We start from the raw sequence: 20,326 nt of genomic DNA on the forward strand, positions 1-20,326 counted from the left end.
TGTGTGTCTCTCTGTGTCTGTGTGTGTGTCTGTCTCTGTGTGTGTGTCTGTGTGTAACAGTGGAGTTATTTATTTGAATGCTGTGCGTCACCGACGTGATGATGTCCTGATGGAAATTCAGAAACAGGAAGTGTGTATGAACTCAGCAGGAAGCTCTCTGAGTGCCCTGTCCTCCAGTTTAATGCTGATCCTCCTAATATTCAGCAGCCACCTTGACCACACACACACACAGACACACACACACACAGACACACACACACACAGACACACACACACAGACACACACACACACAGACACACACACACACAGACACACACACACACAGACAGTTTCAGTGTTTGTGCAGAGATCCAGTTTCAGGGCGTTGTCCCTCTGTGTCTCTGTCCTGTCCCGATGTCATCCATCTCTGTGTGGGGACATGCAGATGAAGGACGGGACAACAGTGTGCTGTGGTTCTGTAGTCCTCCTCCATCAGGGGGACCCCCTGACCCCTGCTCTGACAGAAGCTGGTGGGCTCAGTTAGATTTTATTCTTCTTTGTGTGTCTGTGAGTCGGGGCCGGTCTTCAGTGTCAGCTCAGTGTGTGTGTCAGTGGGAGCTCTCTGTTTGTGTTTGTTTATTCCTCTGCTTGTTGACGTGGTCATGAATGCTGTGTCATCTCATGAGGGTAATTTTGGAAGCCGGCTGTGTGTCCTCTGATGCTGCTGTTGTTCCTAATGTGAGCCGCTGCTCTGTGGACGCTCTAAATTTAGACTCCAGATATTTACGTCTCCTCCAGGAGTCTGCAGCTCCTCCACTTTCAGCTCTGGAATAATCCAGGCCGCCCTGCAGACGGAGCAGGCGGCGCTCTGAGCAGCCCGTGCTGCTGTTAGCATCTCAGGAGGAGGCCCGAACAAACGGACGTTTGTTCGGGCCTCCTCCTGAGATGCTAACAGCAGCACGGGCTGCTAATGTTATGCTAATGTGTTTGTCGCCATGTCGCCAGCATCACGTGGGAGTGCAGTGAAGGAAGCGGTCCTCAGCAGCACCTGCAGCTCTGATGTCATCTGATGAACTCTTAGTTTATTTTTAATGAGGTGTGAACGGCTCGACGTCTGAAGCAGGCCGGTCAGTGATGTGAAGTCCAACATGTGACTCTGAGGTCATTTGCTCATTGAAGCTGTGAGGGATGCTGACGTGTTGCCATGACACCCAGAGGACACAAAGAGCCGTTGTGGTTGTCCCGTACCAGGCGCACACACACACACACACACACACCGTGCTGTGTGTGGAGATGTCTCCCTCCTCCTTTCACGCTTTCTTCCTCCTCAGCTGCTCGGTTTTTTTTGAGGAAATGAAAGCTCCGTTCTCTCCTGACTTCCTGTGGCAGCGTTTCAAACACAGGTAGGACCGAGGCGGCGGCGGCGGCGTGATCAAACATCCATCAGTCAAGTTTTATTTGTGTCATGTGTGTAATGGCTCGGCCTGTTGCCACGGTTACGGGGGGTGTTTGAGGACAGCGGTGCTGTCACACACTGCATGTTAAAGCTGGTGTGAGAGTGTGAGGTGGTGGTTTGAAGAAGACGAGGAGGAGGAGTGGTTCTGGTTTCTGCCTCAGCTCATTAAACAGTTTCATTTAAGAAGGACTTCCTGTCAGGCGTCTCACTTCCTCTCTGTGACCAACCGTCCTTGCTGTAGGACTCTGTGATCGTTTGAGAATCCTGAGGACAGTTTACCTCAGAGGACACTGCTGTTGAAGCAGGCGAGGGATCATTATGTGCAGCTTGTTGAATTGTGGTTGGTGCTTGTTCTTATCATCAGTCCTCCTGGAGTGAGAGTGGAGCCGTGTTCCTCCTCCTGAGGTATCCCAGTAACTCATGAGAGCCGTCTCTGCACACGCCGTGGTTTCCGTGGTTATTTTGCAGCTGCCTGCCGCCCTGCTGGGTGTAATGGTGGCCTGTCAGTGGCATCAGAGGGCCTGCTGTCCTCAGATGGACGCACACAGAGCCGATCAGCCGCTGACTGATGAGACTGAAGCTGCGTCTGTGAGGAAGACCCGGCTCATCTTCATCAGGAGGAAGTCGAATGAAGTCAATATTTCTGTATCTGGGGTGGTGTATCGATTAAGATTAAGATTAAATTAAGAAACCTTTATTAGTAGCAGATACAGACGGCAAAGGATAAGTTAAAAAAGATATATACATGATAAAATAGACGTTACATATGAACAGTTATTGCACAGAATGCAGAACGTGTCCGATGTGTGGTTGGAGCGGAGTCATTGTCAAAGCTGTCGCTGCTGGTTAGCTGATGCTAGCTGCTGTCAGACCTCCACACCAGCCCGCCCGGTGACGCCACCGTCTCAAGATGGAGTCATACATGTTGGGAAACGTGTCAGTGAAAGGATTTGACCTGCTTCACTGCCAGGAGCTGCAGAACGGACTGTGTGTGTTGAAACGACCCACAGTGAACTGATCTGAGCCCTGTGAGGAAATCTGGTGCATTTCTCTGGTTTTTCCAGTATATATTTAGCGTGTGTGTGTGTGTGTGTGTGGGGTGTGTGTGTGTGTACATGTGCGAGGTTTCCATTGTTGCACATTAAAAAGGGAAGTGACTGTGATGAAATCAGCTGTTTCAGCTGAATTTGCGGTTTGTTCCCTCTGACCTGGCTGCAGCTGGTCTGTCAGAGCCACCTCTGGACCACAGGCAGGTACAGAGCTGTAGGTTAAAGTAGCTGCTTCGTCTATTTTCACTCTGCAGCTGCAGACGTACATGGTTTCTGTTTGGACTGAAAAAATAGCTCCTCTGTACTTTTTTAACCCTTCCTGTCCCTGCGACCGCCCCCTCTCTTCAGTCAGTTCTCAGCGTTTTCTCTGTGGAGCAGGAACTGAACTTTCCTCCTGCTGGTTTCACTGCTGTGCACTTTGTCATATTTAATCTGTTGCTATTAACCCTTAGTGCTGTGTGTTTGATTCAGGTGTGGGTTAGCAGCACACTTCCTTACATGGAGGCTGCAGATGCCGGCGTCCACAGAGAGGGGGCGCTATAAATGTAAAGTTGAATCGCTGTACTCATTTAAACGGCGGATAAAGGTCCATTTTTAGATGTTTTACATCTTTTCTGATCAATAAAAGTCTCGTTCTATAACATCAGTGACATCACCAGGAGCCACATTCTGATTGGACACATCAGCCAGCAGCAGCAGAGCCCCTATATATATATGTGAGGACTCATGCTGACCAATCAGCAGCCGTTAGCAGCATGCTAGTGTTTGATGGGCTAAATTAGCTCCAGCTGTCAGAAAGACCAGAGGACATCAGGGTGTGTGTGTGTTTCAGGGTGTGTGTGTGTTTCAGGGTGTGTGTGTGTTTCAGGGTGTGTGTGTTTCAGGGTTGTGTGTGTGTTTCAGGGTGTGTGTGTGTTTCAGGGTGTGTGTTTCAGGGTTGTGTGTGTTTCAGGGTGTGTGTGTTTCAGGGTGTGTGTGTTTCAGGGTTGTGTGTGTGTTTCAGGGTGTGTGTGTGTGTTTCAGGGTTGTGTGTGTGTTTCAGGGTGTGTGTGTGTTTCAGGGTGTGTGTGTGTGTTTCAGGGTTGTGTGTGTGTTTCAGGGTGTGTGTGTGTTTCAGGGTTGTGTGTGTTTCAGGGTTGTGATGCTGGGTTGTTGCAGAGATAACGGTGTGTGTTGTTACCTCGGGGAGCTGCGCTGTGTGGTCACACATGGTGGAAGTCAGTGATGAGCAGGAAGCAGGCTGCTGATCTTCTTCCTGTTTGCCAGCTGACCTTTGACCCCTCTGCTGTTGTACTTCCTCTTCACCTTAGTGTCTTTCTCTCACTTTCACCCTGTGATGACAGCGATGTGCCTCCTAACACGCTCTGACTTTCCCTGCTGCCCCTGGAGTCCACAGCCTGCTGACGTGTTCCATCCTCGGATGGCTGCTCCCAAAGTTCACACCAGATTCTTTGATCAAGGAAATTAATCAGTTTGGTTCTCTGCCATCTAACACTGATCAATGAGCATGGAGCTGTGAGTCAGCAGTGGAAATTCATGCTGTGCTTCCTGATGATGTTACAAAGTATACAAATGAATGTGACTTGTTATAGAACCCTGTTCTACAGCGTTAAGATTCACATGGACTCCAGAGCTCAGTCCAGCAGCTGTGGGACGTGCCGGAACAGACAGACCTGCAGTGTGATGCTAACATGTTGAATGTGTTGGAGCTTCAGAGGCCCGTGTCTCCATGGTCTGTCTCTGTGTTGCCTTCATGACGGTAATGTCAGGTTGATGAATGGACTTTAAAACATGGCCGGTTTGTGTGCGTGTATGAAAACGTTTGTGTCACTGTGCATGAACCTGGATGACAGCGTGTGGGAATGTGCTGCAGGGATTTACCCATAATACAGCAGTAATCTGAGGCAGCCGCAGCGCTCTGAGTGCAGAGATTAACTGAGTCGGTGCTGTTCGTCAGGCTCCCAGCGAGCACGCTGAGCTGCTGGGCGGGTATCATGAGGGTCACAGAAGAAGCTGGTGGGACGGACCTCTTCTCAGTGTGGTCCTAGATCCTGGTCTGAAGGTTTGGTGGTGTTAAACTCCGGCTTCAGAGGAGGACGACCCGTCTCGCTCTTTAAATATTCTGTCAGTCAGAGCAGCCTGCGGGGGGAGAGAGGGCGAGGGACATCTACAGTTACATAACTTTCAGCTTTCAGCATCTCACAGCATCACAGCATCACAGCATCACTGCACGGCATCACTGCACGGCATCACTGCACAGCATCACTGCACAGCATCACAGCATCACTGCACAGCATCACAGCATCACTGCACGGCATCACTGCACGGCATCACTGCACAGCATCACTGCACAGCATCACAGCATCACTGCACAGCATCACAGTATCACTGCACAGCATCACTGCACGGCATCACTGCACAGCATCACTGCACAGCATCACTGCACAGCATCACAGCATCACAGCATCACTGCATCACTGCACGGCCGATTGTTATAACACACACGGAGCATGTGAGCGCGCAGTTTAATCAGACATTGACTCCATGATCAGTGGCTGCTCTCCTCACCGTCACAGCTCAGACCTGTTTGATCCATACGATGTCGACAGTAACACAAAAAACAACAAAGACACGACAAACAGAGCAGATGGAAGGGACGTTTGTAGGAGACATGGATGTTTCATTTTGTAGAGTCCACATTTACACCTGAATTCACAACTTTGGTGTCAGAACATAGGACGTTTTTCTTTGTGAGAACTCACAGGTTTCTTGTCTGTCCCTCTGTCTGTCTGTCCCTCTGTCTGTCTGTCCCTCTGTCTGTCTGTCCCTCTGTCTGTCCGTCCCTCTGTCTGTCCGTCCCTCTTTCTGTCTGTCCCTCTTTCTGTCTGTCCCTCTGTCTGTCTGTCCCTCTGTCTGTCCCTCTGTCTGCCTGCCTGTCCGTCCCTCTGTCTGCCTGTCCTTCCCTCTGTCTGTCTGTCTGTCTGTCCGTCCCTCTGTCTGTCCCTCTGTCTGTCTGTCTGTCCGTCCCTCTGTCTGCCTGTCCTTCCCTCTGTCTGTCCCTCTGTCTGCCTGTCCTTCCCTCTGTCTGTCCGCCTGTGAGCGTTCTGATTGGCCGGTTCCTCTCAGGGTTGTGACTCAGTGGCCTGACCTCCGGCCCTCTGAGTCAGGACGTCCACACGTCAGACTGGAAAAGTCTCTCTTCAGTAGCTTCTGTTTGACCTCCGTGTCCTTCGTCCTTGCTGTCGAGCGTAAATGACACAAAAGACAGAATTATGTTTATTTAAACATGAAAAGAGGAAGAAGATGAATATTTATCTCAGAGGGTTCATGTTACCACGATGTAATGTTTTTCAACTCTGATGTTTTAAAGTGAGCTGACTCTGTCTCTTTGTCTCTTTGTCTCTGTGCAGTGGAGGACAGACAGGAGGCATGACAGAGGAGAAATGTCCCCAGCTGGTGGACTACTTTGTAGTGGCAGGTCTCGACCCTGCGGGGCCCTGGAAGCCCCTGGACGAGGATGGCAAGACCTCCAGCTCCTCCTCCTCCTCGACGTCGTCCTCCGCCTCTTCCTCGTCTTCGGGCCGGGCGGTGGACCCGGTGACGGACCTGGTGGTGATCGCCCGGGGGCTCGGGGAGGAGGTGCCGGAGGGCTTCACCTGCATCGAGAAGACGCTGGGCGGACACTCGGCCGAGCTGAGCGCCGGCCTCATCAACAACCCGCACCTGTATCTGTGCTACCGACGAGGGCGCGACAAACCGCCCATAATGGACCTCGGGTGAGACGCACACACACACACAGGTGTCCCGTCCTGAGAGACACGGCTTGTAGACTGGTGTTTAGGAGCAGGGCTTCTGTCAGTGATGCTCTGAGCGACGCACACTCAGCGTGTTGCTGTGGATGCAGGACTGAGCTGTGGCTCCTGCATATTAAAGCTTCAGCTTATGTAATGGAGAGGATTATGTAATGCACGCGCTCTGCTCCTCCATTGTTCCGTTCCTGTTGGATAGTTTAATTACTCTGGATTACACTGGATCTGAGGGATAATGAGGAGAATCCTCTTAATCATCAGATCACATCTTTCCCCTTTGACAGCGTGGAGCGAGGGCGACCTGTTCCTTTGATCAGGAGAGTCCGACTGAAGCTAATCATGAGATCAACGGTTGTTTTTTCCACCGGCACACTGCGTATAGTCTTAGTGATACAGATGGTACAGATCCCAGCGTTGCTGGCGGCTCCAGCTCTGACCTCCGTCCTCCCTGCAGGGTTCTGTATGAGGGGAAGGAGCAGCTGAAGCAGGGCTGGTACGTCATCGAGACGACTCCTTACAGCCGCTCGGCCAGTCTGAGCGCGGGCGGCGCTCCGACGGCTCACCGGGTCTTCCTGACGTACCGGCGGGCTCTGGACTCGCAGGGCCTCCACACGCTGGGCGTCACCGACATCACCCTGCTGCTGCCCAGCAAGGGAGAGGTGGCCCCCCACACCTTCTGCAGGGTGGACAAGAACCTGAACACTGGCATGGTGAGCCCCGCCTGATGCCCTGGGTCTGATGGTTGTTGTGGATCTCACCTCTGCACACAGTGCAGCGTTGTGTTGTGTTGTGTTGTGTGGACTGTTGTTTATAATGGTGGACAGGTGAGTCACAGCTGTTTGTGTGTCTGCAGTGGGGTCCAGCTCTGTATGTGTGCTACAAGAGAGCCGTGGCCAAAGCCAACGCCTTGGTGTACGAAGCCAGTGAGTATCCGAGCACTGCACGCACACACACACACACACACACACACACACACACACACACACGCACGCTGTAAACACACACACGCTGTGAACACACACACACACACACAGGGACCTTCCCTCACAGCACAGGGGTGTGGTCCTGGCGTTCAGGTGTGAACAGACGTGTCTGTGCTGCAGGTCTGATCAGTCGGTACCCAGAGGAGGACGTGGAGTCGTTTCCTCTGCCGGAGTCGGTGCCGGTCTTCTGTCTGCCGATGGGCGTCACCGTGGAGAGCTGGCCTCTGAACACAAAGTACCAGCTGCCGGTCTTCTCCACCTTCGTCCTCACCTCCGCCTCTGGGGACAAGGTGGGTGAAATAACACGCATCAAAGATCCCACGCAGACAGGAGGGGCGGAGTTAACGGCTGCTTTCCTCCCGGCAGGTGTACGGAGCCGCCATCCAGTTCTACGAGTCTTTCTCCAGGGAGCAGCTGTCGGAGCGGCAGAGCGTGCGGCTCGGCCTGCTCAGCGTGGTCGACCGGCGGCCCATCACGAACCGCAGCCTGCAGGTGAAGAAGAGCATCTGCGTCCTGTCCCACTGGCCCTTCTTCACCGTCTTCCAGAAGTTCCTCACCTTCGTTTACAGATACTCCATCTCCGGGCCGCATGTCCTGCCTCTGGAGAAGTCTGTACCTTCTATTTATTACTCAGTTCATCTGAAGCCTGAATGAGTGTTTGAATTAAAGTGCAGCAGCATCAGTGTCTCCTCCTGTCTTTGCAGACACATCTCCAGCTTCATGCACAACGTCCCGTTTCCGTCCCCTCAGCGTCCCCGCATCCTCGTGCAGGTACGAACACCACCGAGCTGCAGCCGCGGCTTTACTGCCAGTGTCGGGTTTGATAAAAACATCCTGTCACTCCCTCCTCCTACAGGCTGTAGGTGGCGCTGTGGTCACAGAACAAACTGGGTAACTGTACGAGCTCGGACATATCAGTCCTGTTAAAATCATTGGTGCTGATCTCTCAGGGCTTGTGATGTGATTGGTGTTAATCCACCTGATGACGGTGTCTGCATGTTTTGTGGAGCTGCAGAGCGCCGGGCTCTCTCTGGGTCTGTGGAAGTAAACGTCTGAAATCTGCTGCGGATCAAAAGACACGTGTTGTTATAATCGCTGCAGTCAGAACAGAATCAGTCAAATCTGGAACATTCCTGCTCGTGACTTTCTGTTTCGTTATGTGTCTGACTTCACTGAGGCTGCGAGTCTTCACAGGCCTCAGTGTGTCCACTGTCAGTCTGCATCTGTCTGTGTGTGTCGATGCTTTAATGTGTGCGTGTGTCTTGCAGCTCTCTCCGTATGACAACCTGCTGCTCTGCCAGCCCGTCTCCTCTCCACTTCCTCTCAGGTCAGTGTACGGCTGATTCCCTCTGAGGGTTAATTCACATTCGACTGTTGAATCTGCACCCAGATGAAAAGCAGAGTCAGCCTGTGTGTAAACAGTGCAGCGGCCTGGTTGTGTGTCTAAACCGTCGCCTGTGTGTGTGACAGCGGTGCGAGCTTCCTGAAGCTGCTCCAGAACCTCGGCCCAGAGAACGCCTGCACGCTGCTGCTCGCCGTCCTCACCGAGCACAAACTGCTGCTGCACTCGCTCCGACCCGACGTCCTCACCTCCGTCAGCGAGGCCCTCGTCTCTGTAAGAATGACACACACATGGCTTAGAGCTGCAGCAGAGACAAATGATCTATAGACGTACAGAGAAGACTTCACAGACCCTGACTGTTGCTCTGTTTGTCTCCAGATGAGTTTCCCGCTGCGGTGGCTCTGTCCATACATCCCTCTGTGTCCGCTGCAGATGGCTGACGTGCTGCTTGCGCCGATGCCCTTCATCGTTGGCGTCCACTCCAGCTACTTCGACCTGTACGACCCCCCTGCCGACGTGGTCTGTGTAGACCTGGACACCAACACCATCTTCCAGTGAGTCCATCGCTGCAGCGACTTTCACAGATCTAAACCTGTCGATCACCATCATGGTTTCTCTCTCTCCATGCTACAGGTCAGAGGATAAGAAGCCGTTGTCATGGCGATCATTACCCAGGAAGCATGGCAAGACTCTGTTCAACACCCTGACCAGCCTCCACAAGACCTTGGAGAAAAGTGAGTGATGCCCCCTCCTGTCAGAACAGAAACAACAAAAAGGGACCACTGCTCCTCTCACGCTGCTTGTTGTGGCTGCAGTTTGCACTCCTGGCCAGGAGGAGGCGACGCTGGAGTTCCTGCTGACCGACTACGATCAGATCTACAGGCGTCAGAAGCAGCTGGAGCTGGAGATCCAGGAGGCCTTCCTGCGCTTCATGAGCTGCCTGCTGCGAGGATACCGAACCTTCCTGCTGCCCATCACGCAGGCGCCGTCCGACACCACCACCGACTGCAGCTCCCTGTTCAACCTGCAGGGTGCGCTCGTCTTCACATCTAACAAACACTGTTTAAACTGCTGCGTGTTTATTCTAATTGTGGGTGGGAGGGGAGTCTACTGGTCAGCAGCTTCACCACTAGGTGGCGGTACATTCTACATCTGGTCCTGTAAACTCTTCCTCGTCCTCCTCCTGCAGGCTTCCTGAAGTCTCGTGATCGGACGCAGCAGAAGTTTTACTCTCAGCTGACGAGGACTCAGATGTTCACTCAGTTCATCGAGGAGTGCTCCTTCGTCAGCGACCGCCACGCCTGCCTCGAGTTCTTCGATGAGTGCGTCCAAAAGGTCAGAACGGGTTTTCAGAAGCCGCGCTGTGTGTCCGTCAGTGTGTAACCTCCCTGATGTGTTTGTGAGCAGGTGGATGTGGAGAAGCCGGAGGAGGTGAGGCTGATTGATCTGGATGAGACGCACAGTGGAGAACACACCGTCTTCATCATGCCTCCCGAAGAACCACAGGAACCAGATGGATCCGAGTGCCCCGCCCTCTACAGGTACCCCCTCTGCTGTGACCAGCTAAAGCTCTGCTCAGCTGGAGGCTGGCTCCAAAAACTGTCTGTCCCCACAGACCTCCATGTCCAACTGTCCCCATTTACAGCAGAAACAAACAGGTTTACAAATGCTGTTTGGTCTTTATTAACAGTTTCTCTGTTATTGACTCCATTTTGGAGCCAGCCTCTAGTGGACACTCGTGGAACTGCAGGTTTCCGCCCTCGGTTACATCCCGGAATGTTTTTGATTCCTACCAACGTTTTTCAAACTTCTTTTTTTTCCTGTGTGCAGTTATGAGACCTTCCCCACCCTGAAACCGGAGCTCTTTGACCGACCCCAGGACCAGCTCCGCGTGCCAGCAAAAGGCAGCGCCCCCAGCAGCCCCGCCCCCCGCCGCACTAAACAGGTGACATCATCAAACAGAGCGCTGATGTTTGTTGTTGGTAAATATCCTCCGCTGCTCTAATGTGGAGGACGAAACAGATGAATGCACCCATGAGCTGAGGTTCACGATGTGACCCAGTTTTACTGTGGATCATTTTAGTTTAATGAATCAGTATCAATATTTCACAGCTCATTCAATATGCAGAGGCCACAGCCTGTGTGTGTGTGTGTCTGTGTGTGTGTCTGTGTGTGTCTGTGTGTGTGTCTGTGTGTGTGTGTGTGTGTGTCTGTGTGTGTCTGTGTGTGTGTCTGTGTGTGTGTGTGTGTGTGTCTGTGTGTGTGTGTGTGTGTGTGTGTGTCTCTGTGTGTAGGAAAGTTATTTTCAGATCAAGTGAATAGAAGGACAAACCATCAGGAGGACAGTATCTCCTTAAATAACTGTTGGTTTACTGGGTGAAGATGTTTAAATGTCTCGGTTCGTCCTCCTGTGAGACACCCACAGGATTTTCTTTAGATTTGACAAACATACAGTTTAAGTCCTTTTTCAACACGTTGACATGATGCGCTCAGCTGCAGTGCAGACATCCATACAGCGGGGGGCGCTGCAGGATGAATGACACGGTGACTGCATCACTTCCTCGGTGGACACGGGGGACTGCAGTTTAGTTACTGTGTGTAATGAAAGTTTAAAAACAGGAATCCAGAAATGTCACCGAATGATTCGACCATCTCAGCCAGTGGCGTCACAGTCTGACCTCATGTGACCCGCAGGAGATCAAAGTGGCCCAGAAGCGAGCTCAGAAGTACTCGGCGGTGCCGGACATGTGGTCCAAGTGCCTGCTGGGTCACTGCTACGGCCTCTGGTTCATCTACCTGCCCACCTTCGTACGAGCCGAGACCGCCAAAGTCCGCGCCCTGCACAAGGCCTACGACGTCCTGAAACACATGGAGAACCGCAAGGTGGTGCTGCCAGACGAGGTGAGGCGCGTCCAGGGTCAGAGGTCACTGCTGGTCAGAGCAGGAGAGTGACGATGTGTGTGTGTGTGTGTGTTGCAGGTGTGTTACCGGATCCTGATGCAGCTGTGTGGTCAGTACGGTCAGCCGGTCCTCGCTGTTCGAGTGCTGCTGGAGATGAAGAAGGCTGGAATCACACCCAACACCATCACCTACGGATACTACAACAAGGTCCAACACACAGAGACACAGAGACACACACAGAGACACAGACACACAGAGACACACACAGAGACACAGAGACAGACACAGACAGAGACACAGAGACAGACAGAGACAGAGACACAGACAGAGACAGAGAGACAGACAGACACAGAGACACACACAGAGACAGAGACACACACAGAGACAGACAGAGACAGACACAGACACACACAGAGAGACAGAGACACAGACAGAGACACACACAGACACACACAGAGACACACACAGAGACAGAGAGACAGACAGACACAGAGACACACACAGAGACACACACAGAGACAGAGACACACACACACACACACAGACACAGAGACAGAGACACACACAGAGACAGACACAGACAGAGACACAGACAGAGACAGAGAGACAGACAGACACAGAGACACACACACAGAGACACAGAGACAGACACACAGAGACACAGACAGAGACAGACACACACACACAGAGACACACACAGAGACACACACAGAGACAGAGACACACACACACACACACACACACACAGAGACACAGACAGAGACACAGACACACACAGACACACAGAGAGAGAGACAGACACACACAGATCAGTGAGCATGTGTATCGATGCACAGACGTGTGATCAGGTTTTGATCTGAAGTCCTGTCCCCCCTCAGGCGGTGCTGGAGAGTAAGTGGCCCTCCACCAATCAGGGCGGACGTCTCCGCTGGGCAAAGCTGCGGAACGTTCTGTTGGCTGTGGCCCAGTTCAGACAGCCAATCAAACGGCGTCAGAAGAGCGGCTCTGTAGGGTCACGAGGAGGTCAGGACGCTCTTCCTTTGTCTTCTGCTTCTTTAATAATGTTGATCCATCAAACTTTAAATGATGAAGGTTATTTTGTATTTTTACTTTTTAAAGAAGCCATGATGGACGCGGATCAGAGGCCCCGCCCCCACTCCACTCTGATTCGTCAGTCCAGTTGGAGCGGCCTGAGTGAAAGCTCGAGTCACGAGTCTCTGACCGGTCCTCTGGTGAAGAGCAACAGTTGGAACAGCATGAAGACGCCGAGTGACGGTGAGTGAGACCTGCTCAGACCCTCCTCTTCCTCAGAGCTGATGTAAACCGCCGCTCTCCTTCCGGTTTCAGCGGGCAAACCTTCTAAGACGACCATCCTCCGCAACGCAGGGACCAACAGCCGCGGGGACGGTGTCTCCTGTAAACCCCCCCTGGGACGCAGAGACACCTCCACCCCGCCTCCAGCGCCCCCCAGTGGGGTTCTGGTTCAGCGGAGTCAGGTCTGCCTCTCCAACTTCTACAAAGAGTGCGCAGAGTCGGCGGACTCGGAGCTGGACTGCAGCTGTCAGCCTGCAGAGAGAGACGGCAGGTCAGTCTGGAGGACGACAAGCGGTGACCTGCTGCAGGTTTGAGGAGTTTTCAGGGTTAATGGTGGTTGTGTTTGACCCTCAGACCCGCGGGAACACGCGACTCTGCCAACAGGAACAAAGTTGTAGACGAGAACTACAACAACGTCTCCTCCCCGAGCCGCGGGGGTCTGGCAGGGAAGCTGCAGCAGCTCCTCACACCGACCCGACACCGAGTGTCGGTGCGTCGAGCCGCCAGCGTGGATGACCGGCGGCCGGGAGCGGGCGGGATCGGACGAAGAGTGTCGGAACAGAGGCAGTCCAGGAAAGCTCAGGTTGCTGAAACTCTGCTGAAGGCCAAGGACAGGCTGGTCAGCGCCACCTCAGAGGTGACGGACGTTTACATGGAGTCAGTAAAATGATTCACTGTCTGTCAGAGTCCGTCTGATGGGTCTGCCGCCATGTTGTCTGTTTCCAGAGCTCGCTGTCTGTAGGGAGTGACCTGGACCTGACGGACACGCCCAGTCCAGCCTATCCTCTGCGCAGGTCGTGGGATGCCAATCAGGAGGGAGCGGGCATGGAGGTAACCAGCTGGTTCTGATTGGCCTGTGAGGGTGTCGATCAGTTACCCATCATCCTCCTCTCCCTCTGTCCCTCTGTCCCTCTGTGCGTCCAGGTGCTGATGTCCAGCTGCTCTCTGTGCCGCAGCTGCAACTCGCTGGTTTACGACGAGGAGATCATGGCCGGCTGGACGTCGGACGACTCCAACCTGAACTCGGCGTGCCCGTTCTGCGGCACCTCCTTCGTGCCGTTCCTGAACGCTGAGCTCTGCGACCTCGGACCTGTCAGCAGGTACCGGCCGGATCAGTCGTATTGCCGCCAGGTGGGTCAGAATATTCTGCCTCGGCCTGACGGGTGTCCTTCGTCCTTTCTGTCAGTACGGAGCGCACCAACTGGAACCTGGAGGACGAGGTGGAGAGCGCCGTGAGGCCCCCCAGTGGTCATGAGGCCTCCCTGCGGCCCCAGTGTAACGGGCTTAGCGAGGACTCCGGCTCCGAGACCAGCAGCTACTCTGAGAGCAGCAGAACCACTGCGGTAACATCCAGTTCCACCCGTCCTCCTGTCCTCCTGTCCTTCCTGTCTCCCCCGCCTCACTCCTCCCCCTCCTCCCTCAGGCTTCCTCGGTGGGTGGGACTCCTCAGGTGACGGTGGCTTACCTGAGCCCTCTGGTTCTGAGGAAGGAGCTGGAGAGTCTGCTGGAGAACGAGGGGGATGCGGTCTTGGCCCAGCCCCAGTTCCTGGACAGTCACTCCATCATCTTCTGGAACCTGGTGTGGTACTTCCAGCGGCTCGGGCTGCCCAACCACCTGCTGCAGCTGGTCAGAGCGTCGCCGCTGGTCGGCCACTTCACACAGGTGGGTGCTGCTTCAGCAGGGGCCGGGCGGCGCCTGTAGAGACGTCCTCACACTCTGTTTCTATTCCCCAGTCGGAGAACTCGGCAGTGAGGGTCCGCCTGCTCTGGGACACCCTGACCCCCGACACTGACCAGTGGCCCCCCCTCTACATCCTCTGGAGGATCCACAGTAAGAGACGCAGCCGGTGCACCTCGGCAGCATCACAAACACTCCTTCACTCCCTCCTCTTCCTCCCACCAGGCGGCGCCCCGATGAGGAACTACAGCTGGCGGCGGCACAACCACCCGTTCACCCTGTCCTTCCTGGAGGAGGTCCTGCGCTGGGTCGGCATGAACGAGGTTCATAAAGCCGTCACGCTCCTCCTGGAGACGCTGGCCAAACAGCCGGGTTCTCCCAGGATCCAGAGGTGAGCTGCAGACGTCTGTACGAACCATGGAGGCAGCAGCCTGAGAGTAACGGTGTGTGTCTGTGTGTGTCTGTGTGTGTCTGTGTGTGTCTGTGTGTGTCACAGGAGTCTGTACAGAGAGTTCCTCTTCCTCACTCTGGCAGCTATGGGCAAAGACCACGTCGGTAAGTTGGGCCACTCCTCATCCAGAGCACGCACAGCAGGTCTGAGTTCTAACAGGAAGTCAGACGCTCAGATGTTTGTCCGTCTCTCTCTGTCTGCAGCGGCCTTCGATAAGAAGTACAAGGCGGCGTACTCGCGGCTCAGTGGCACTCTGGGTCGAGAGGAGCTCCGGAAGAAGCGAGCTCAGCCTCCGAGCCCCAAAGCCGTCGACTGTAGACGCAGCTTCCACCCGCCTCTGGAATGCTGAGGTCCTCCATCACAAAGTCCGACCCTGTGAGACTGTTGTTGTTCTTCGCCTCTCTGCTGCCTCCTGGTGGATGCCGGAGTGCCGCTCCTCCTCCCGTCCTCTGCTCCTCTGTTCTCTGTGTCAATCTGCTGCTTTGTTCCATTAACAGTCCAGAAGGAAGCAGCAGGAGCTCAGCCGGGTCTCTCTTCTCTACCCATAACTGAGCCGGGAAGCGCACGGCGAGCGGCTGGCGGCGTGCGGAGGGGTCGGCTGTGTCGGAGTTTCAGTTGTTGTCAGGTCGGAATGTTTCACCAGCGTTTCGGTCAGCTTTGCTTCTTTCACCTTTCAGATTCAATAAACAGACAAAACGAGAAAAAGAAGCTCCACACGTCTGAGCGATGGTTTCACAGGGAGGAGGGTCAGTCACACAGGAAGCAGACGGACCGGACCTCTGCTGACAGGGTTACCGCAGCAGCCTCTCATCTGAGAGGGTCTCTGCTCGGCAGGAGGTCTGCGGGTCCAGTGTGTTGGGAATCCTCCAGAGCTCTTAGTGTTAAATGACGTCCAGGTCAAACTGATGTTTCTACACATTAACCCCGTCCAGCCTGTGAAACACCCACTGTTTTTAAAAGAGCCTAAATTTGATTTCCTGTTCAGTTTGAAACTCTTATTTTGAAAAGGAGGATGTGGGGGTTGGGGGGATGAAAACAGCTGCAGATGACTTCATTTAACTTCAGCTCATTCTAACGTGCAGGTGTGTTCTAATAACGTGTAGGGATGGTTCTCATCTGTGATCCTGGCGGGCTGTGACACCTGAACACAGGGGGGGTGGTTTCAGGGTCAGGAAACGTGTTCGGAGGGTTTTCAGCTGAGCGCCCGGGTTAGAGCTGCTGCAGGAGGACGGGACGGGTCCAGACGGGGCGCCCTGTGTCCAGGAAAAACTCACATTCACACAAAATTTCATTTGGTCTGAAAAGATGTTTGTTTATGTAAACATGTTATTTTGGCGTCTCTGTCCCAAACCAGACGTTTAGCAGGGGGCGCTGTGGAGCATGCTTAGTTTGTGTTGTCTGACCTGCTCTGATGCATGTTCACCCTCTCGTCTGTCTGTCTGTGTGGCTGGGAGCAGCAGCAGCAGGTGGAGCCCGAGTGACGGATGTTTTAGTGCAGCAGAGCTGTAGGTGGAGGTGTTTCAGCAGGAAACTCGCTGGTGCAGCTAACTTAAATTTAAGCCTGACTTCCTGTGGTCGTCTTCTGAGCGGTTAGCACTGAGTGTATTTAAACAGAGTCCTGTGTTTGCTGTTGTAATTTATATATGGCTGTGATTTCAGTTGGACATGTTTTTTAAGAAAACACAAAAATAAAAAGGCAGCAGTGAAGCCGAGACGTCAGCGTGTGCTGTGAAGTTTTTATACAAACAACAAGCTCACCTATACCGGTACAGGAGACCCCTGTTAACAATAATCCAGTGAAATATCTGCTGCAGCTTTTATGGATTATTTATAGTGAATCTTAATAAAATGCAAAATTTCTCGGAAATTCGGATTTTAGTGCCAATTCAACCTTCCATTCCTCCATAACCCTGCAGTATTTTTTCATGAAACTCACTGTGGTGATAGAGGACACCTTCTATAAAAATAATCCAGTGAAATATCTGCCGCAACTTTTATGGATTATTTATAGTGAATTTTTAAAAATGCAAAATCTCTCAGAAATTCGGATTTTAGTGCCAATTCAACCTTCCATTCCTCCATAACCCTGCAGTATTTTTTTCATGAAACTCACTGTGGTGATAGAGGAGACCCCTGTTACCAATAATCCAGTGAAATATCTGCTGCAGCTTTTATGGATTATTTATAGTGAATTTTTAAAAATGCACAATTTCTTTAAAATTATGCTTTTAGTGCCAATTCGACCTTCCATTCCTCCATAACCCTGCAGTATGTTTTCATGAAACCCACTGTGGTGATAGAGGAGACATTCTATAAAAATAATCCAGTGAAATATCTGCTGCAGCTCTTATGGATTATTTATAGTGAATTTTAATAAAATGCAAAATTTCTCAAAAATTCGGATTTTAGTGCCAATTCGGCCTTCCATTCCTCCATAATCCTGCAGTATTTTTTCATGAAACTCACTGTGGTGATAGAGGACACCTTCTATAAAAATAATCCAGTAAAATATCTGCTGCAGCTTTTATGGATTATTTATAGTGAATTTTAATAAAATGCAAAATTTCTCGGAAATTCGGATTTTAGTGCCAATTCAACCTTCCATTCCTCCATAATCCTGCAGTATTTTTTCATGAAACTAACTGTGGTGATAGAGGACACCTTCTATAAACATAATCCAGTGAAATATCTGCTGCGGCTTTTATGGATTATTTATAGTGAATTTTTAAAAATGCAAAATTTCTCAGAAATTCGGATTTTAGTGCCAATTCAACCTTCCATTCCTCCATAATCCTGCAGTATTTTTTCATGAAACTAACTGTGGTGATAGAGGACACCTTCTATAAACATAATCCAGTGAAATATCTGCTGCAGTTTATATGGATTATTTATAGTGAATTTTTAAAAATGCAAAATTTCTCAGAAATTCGGATTTTAGTGCCAATTCAACCTTCCATTCCTCCATAACCCTGCTGTATTTTTTTCATGAAACTCACTGTGGTAATAGAGGAGACCTTTTATAAAAATAATCCAGTGAAATATCTGCTGCGGCTTTTATGGATTATTTATAGTGAATTTTAATAAAATGCAAAATTTCTCAAAAATTCGGATTTTAGTGCCAATTCGACCTTCCATTCCTCCATAACCCTGCAGTATTTTTTCATGAAACTCACTGTGGTGATAGAGGAGACCTTTTATAAAAATAATCCAGTGAAATATCTGCTGCAGCTTTTATGGATTATTTATAGTGAATTTTTAAAAATGCAAAATTTCTCAGAAATTCGGATTTTAGTGCCAATTCAACCTTCCATTCCTCCATAATCCTGCAGTATTTTTTTCATGAAACTCACTGTGGTGATAGAGGACACCTTCTATAAACATAATCCAGTGAAATATCTGCTGCAGTTTATATGGATTATTTATAGTGAATTTTTAAAAATGCAAAATTTCTCAGAAATTCGGATTTTAGTGCCAATTCAACCTTCCATTCCTCCATAATCCTGCAGTATTTTTTCATGAAACTCACTGTGGTCATCGGGGAGACCTTTTATAAAAATAATCCAGTGAAATATCTGCTGCAGCTTTTATGGATTATTTATAATGAATTTTAAAAAATGCAAAATTTCTCAGAAATTCGGATTTTAGTGCCAATTCAACCTTCCATTCCTCCATAACCCTGCAGTATTTTTTCATGAAACTCACTGTGGTGATAGAGGACACCTTCTATAAAAATAATCCAGTAAACTATCTGCTGCAGCTTTTATGGATTATTTATAGTGAATTTTAATAAAATGCAAAATTTCTCAGAAATTCGGATTTTAGTGCCAATTCAACCTTCCATTCCTCCATAACCCTGCAGTATTTTTTCATGAAACTAACTGTGGTGATAGAGGACATCTTCTATAAAAATAATCCAGTGAAATATCTGCTGCGGCTTTTATGGATTATTTATAGTGAATTTTTAAAAATGCAAAATTTCCCAGAAATTCGGATTTTAGTGCCAATTCAACCTTCCATTTCTCCACAATCCTGCAGTATTTTTTCATGAAACTAACTGTGGTGATAGAGGACACCTTCTATAAACATAATCCAGTGAAATATCTGCTGCAGTTTATATGGATTATTTATAGTGAATTTTTAAAAATGCAAAATTTCTCAGAAATTCGGATTTTAGTGCCAATTCAACCTTCCATTCCTCCATAACCCTGCTGTATTTTTTTCATGAAGCTCACTGTGGTAATAGAGGAGACCTTTTATAAAAATAATCCAGTGAAATATCTGCTGCAGCTTTTATGGATTATTTATAGTGAATTTTTAAAAATGTAAAATTTCTCAGAAATTCGGATTTTAGTGCCAATTCAACCTTCCATTCCTCCATAACCCTGCAGTATGTTTTCATGAAACTCACTGTGGTGATAGAGGAGACCCCTGTTACCAATAATCCAGTGAAATATTTGCTGCAGCTTTTATGGATTATATATAGTGAATTTTTAAAAATGCACAATTTCTTTAAAATTATGCTTTTAGTGCCAATTCAACCTTCCATTCCTCCATAACCCTGCAGTATGTTTTCATGAAACCCACTGTGGTGATAGAGGACACCTTCTATAAAAATAATCCAGTGAAATATCTGCTGCAGCTTTTATGGATTATTTATAGTGAATTTTTAAAAATGCAAAATTTCTCAAAAATTCGGATTTTAGTGCCAATTCAACCTTCCATTCCTCCATAACCCTGCAGTATTTTTTCATCAAACTCACTGTGGTCATCGGGGAGACCTTTTATAAAAATAATCCAGTGAAATATCTGCTGCAGCTTTTATGGATTATTTATAGTGAATTTTAATAAAATGCAAAATTTCTCAGAAATTCGGATTTTAGTGCCAATTCAACCTTCCATTCCTCCATAACCCTGCAGTATGTTTTCATGAAACCCACTGTGGTGATAGAGGAGACATTCTATAAAAATAATCCAGTGAAATATCTGCTGCAGCTCTTATGGATTATTTATAGTGAATTTTAATAAAATGCAAAATTTCTCAAAAATTCGGATTTTAGTGCCAATTCAACCTTCCATTCCTCCATAATCCTGCAGTATTTTTTCATGAAACTCACTGTGGTGATAGAGGACACCTTCTATAAAAATAATCCAGTAAAATATCTGCTGCAGCTTTTATGGATTATTTATAGTGAATTTTAATATAATGCAAAATTTCTCAGAAATTCGGATTTTAGTGCCAATTCAACCTTCCATTCCTCCATAACCCTGCAGTATGTTTTCATGAAACTCACTGTGGTGATAGAGGAGACCCCTGTTACCAATAATCCAGTGAAATATCTGCTGCAGCTTTTATGGATTATTTA

General features: G+C 49.9%; 1 protein-coding gene across 5 annotated transcripts in view; it reads left to right on the top strand.

Moving 5' to 3' along the window:
- Window positions 1-16,675, top strand: part of dennd4b (DENN/MADD domain containing 4B) — a 19,561-nt gene extending 2,886 nt beyond the window's left edge. For 3 of the 5 annotated variants that reach the window (XM_028425025.1, XM_028425027.1, XM_028425026.1), the window contains exons 2-29: window positions 5,896-6,261; window positions 6,749-7,004; window positions 7,148-7,217; window positions 7,398-7,567; window positions 7,644-7,885; window positions 7,982-8,048; window positions 8,546-8,604; window positions 8,748-8,892; window positions 8,998-9,173; window positions 9,253-9,353; window positions 9,435-9,650; window positions 9,809-9,954; window positions 10,027-10,160; window positions 10,450-10,564; window positions 11,314-11,520; window positions 11,599-11,727; window positions 12,399-12,543; window positions 12,640-12,795; window positions 12,868-13,105; window positions 13,189-13,471; window positions 13,561-13,665; window positions 13,759-13,934; window positions 14,021-14,177; window positions 14,258-14,497; window positions 14,569-14,665; window positions 14,738-14,903; window positions 15,009-15,067; window positions 15,167-15,312. In XM_028425025.1, the coding sequence (XP_028280826.1) occupies window positions 5,915-6,261; window positions 6,749-7,004; window positions 7,148-7,217; window positions 7,398-7,567; window positions 7,644-7,885; window positions 7,982-8,048; window positions 8,546-8,604; window positions 8,748-8,892; window positions 8,998-9,173; window positions 9,253-9,353; window positions 9,435-9,650; window positions 9,809-9,954; window positions 10,027-10,160; window positions 10,450-10,564; window positions 11,314-11,520; window positions 11,599-11,727; window positions 12,399-12,543; window positions 12,640-12,795; window positions 12,868-13,105; window positions 13,189-13,471; window positions 13,561-13,665; window positions 13,759-13,934; window positions 14,021-14,177; window positions 14,258-14,497; window positions 14,569-14,665; window positions 14,738-14,903; window positions 15,009-15,067; window positions 15,167-15,312 (4,548 nt within the window). In that variant the 5' untranslated portion in view covers window positions 5,896-5,914. Of the gene's footprint in view, window positions 1-401; window positions 511-1,079; window positions 1,384-5,895; window positions 6,262-6,748; window positions 7,005-7,147; window positions 7,218-7,397; window positions 7,568-7,643; window positions 7,886-7,981; window positions 8,049-8,545; window positions 8,605-8,747; window positions 8,893-8,997; window positions 9,174-9,252; window positions 9,354-9,434; window positions 9,651-9,808; window positions 9,955-10,026; window positions 10,161-10,449; window positions 10,565-11,313; window positions 11,521-11,598; window positions 11,728-12,398; window positions 12,544-12,639; window positions 12,796-12,867; window positions 13,106-13,188; window positions 13,472-13,560; window positions 13,666-13,758; window positions 13,935-14,020; window positions 14,178-14,257; window positions 14,498-14,568; window positions 14,666-14,737; window positions 14,904-15,008; window positions 15,068-15,166 lie in introns of those variants that run through there. The other 2 variants (XM_028425023.1, XM_028425024.1) reach the window with 2 other exon arrangements.
- Window positions 16,676-20,326: the final 3,651 nt, after the last annotated feature.

Source organism: Parambassis ranga, chromosome 16 (genome assembly GCF_900634625.1).
Source record: "Parambassis ranga chromosome 16, fParRan2.1, whole genome shotgun sequence".
Taxonomy (NCBI): domain Eukaryota; kingdom Metazoa; phylum Chordata; class Actinopteri; family Ambassidae; genus Parambassis; species Parambassis ranga.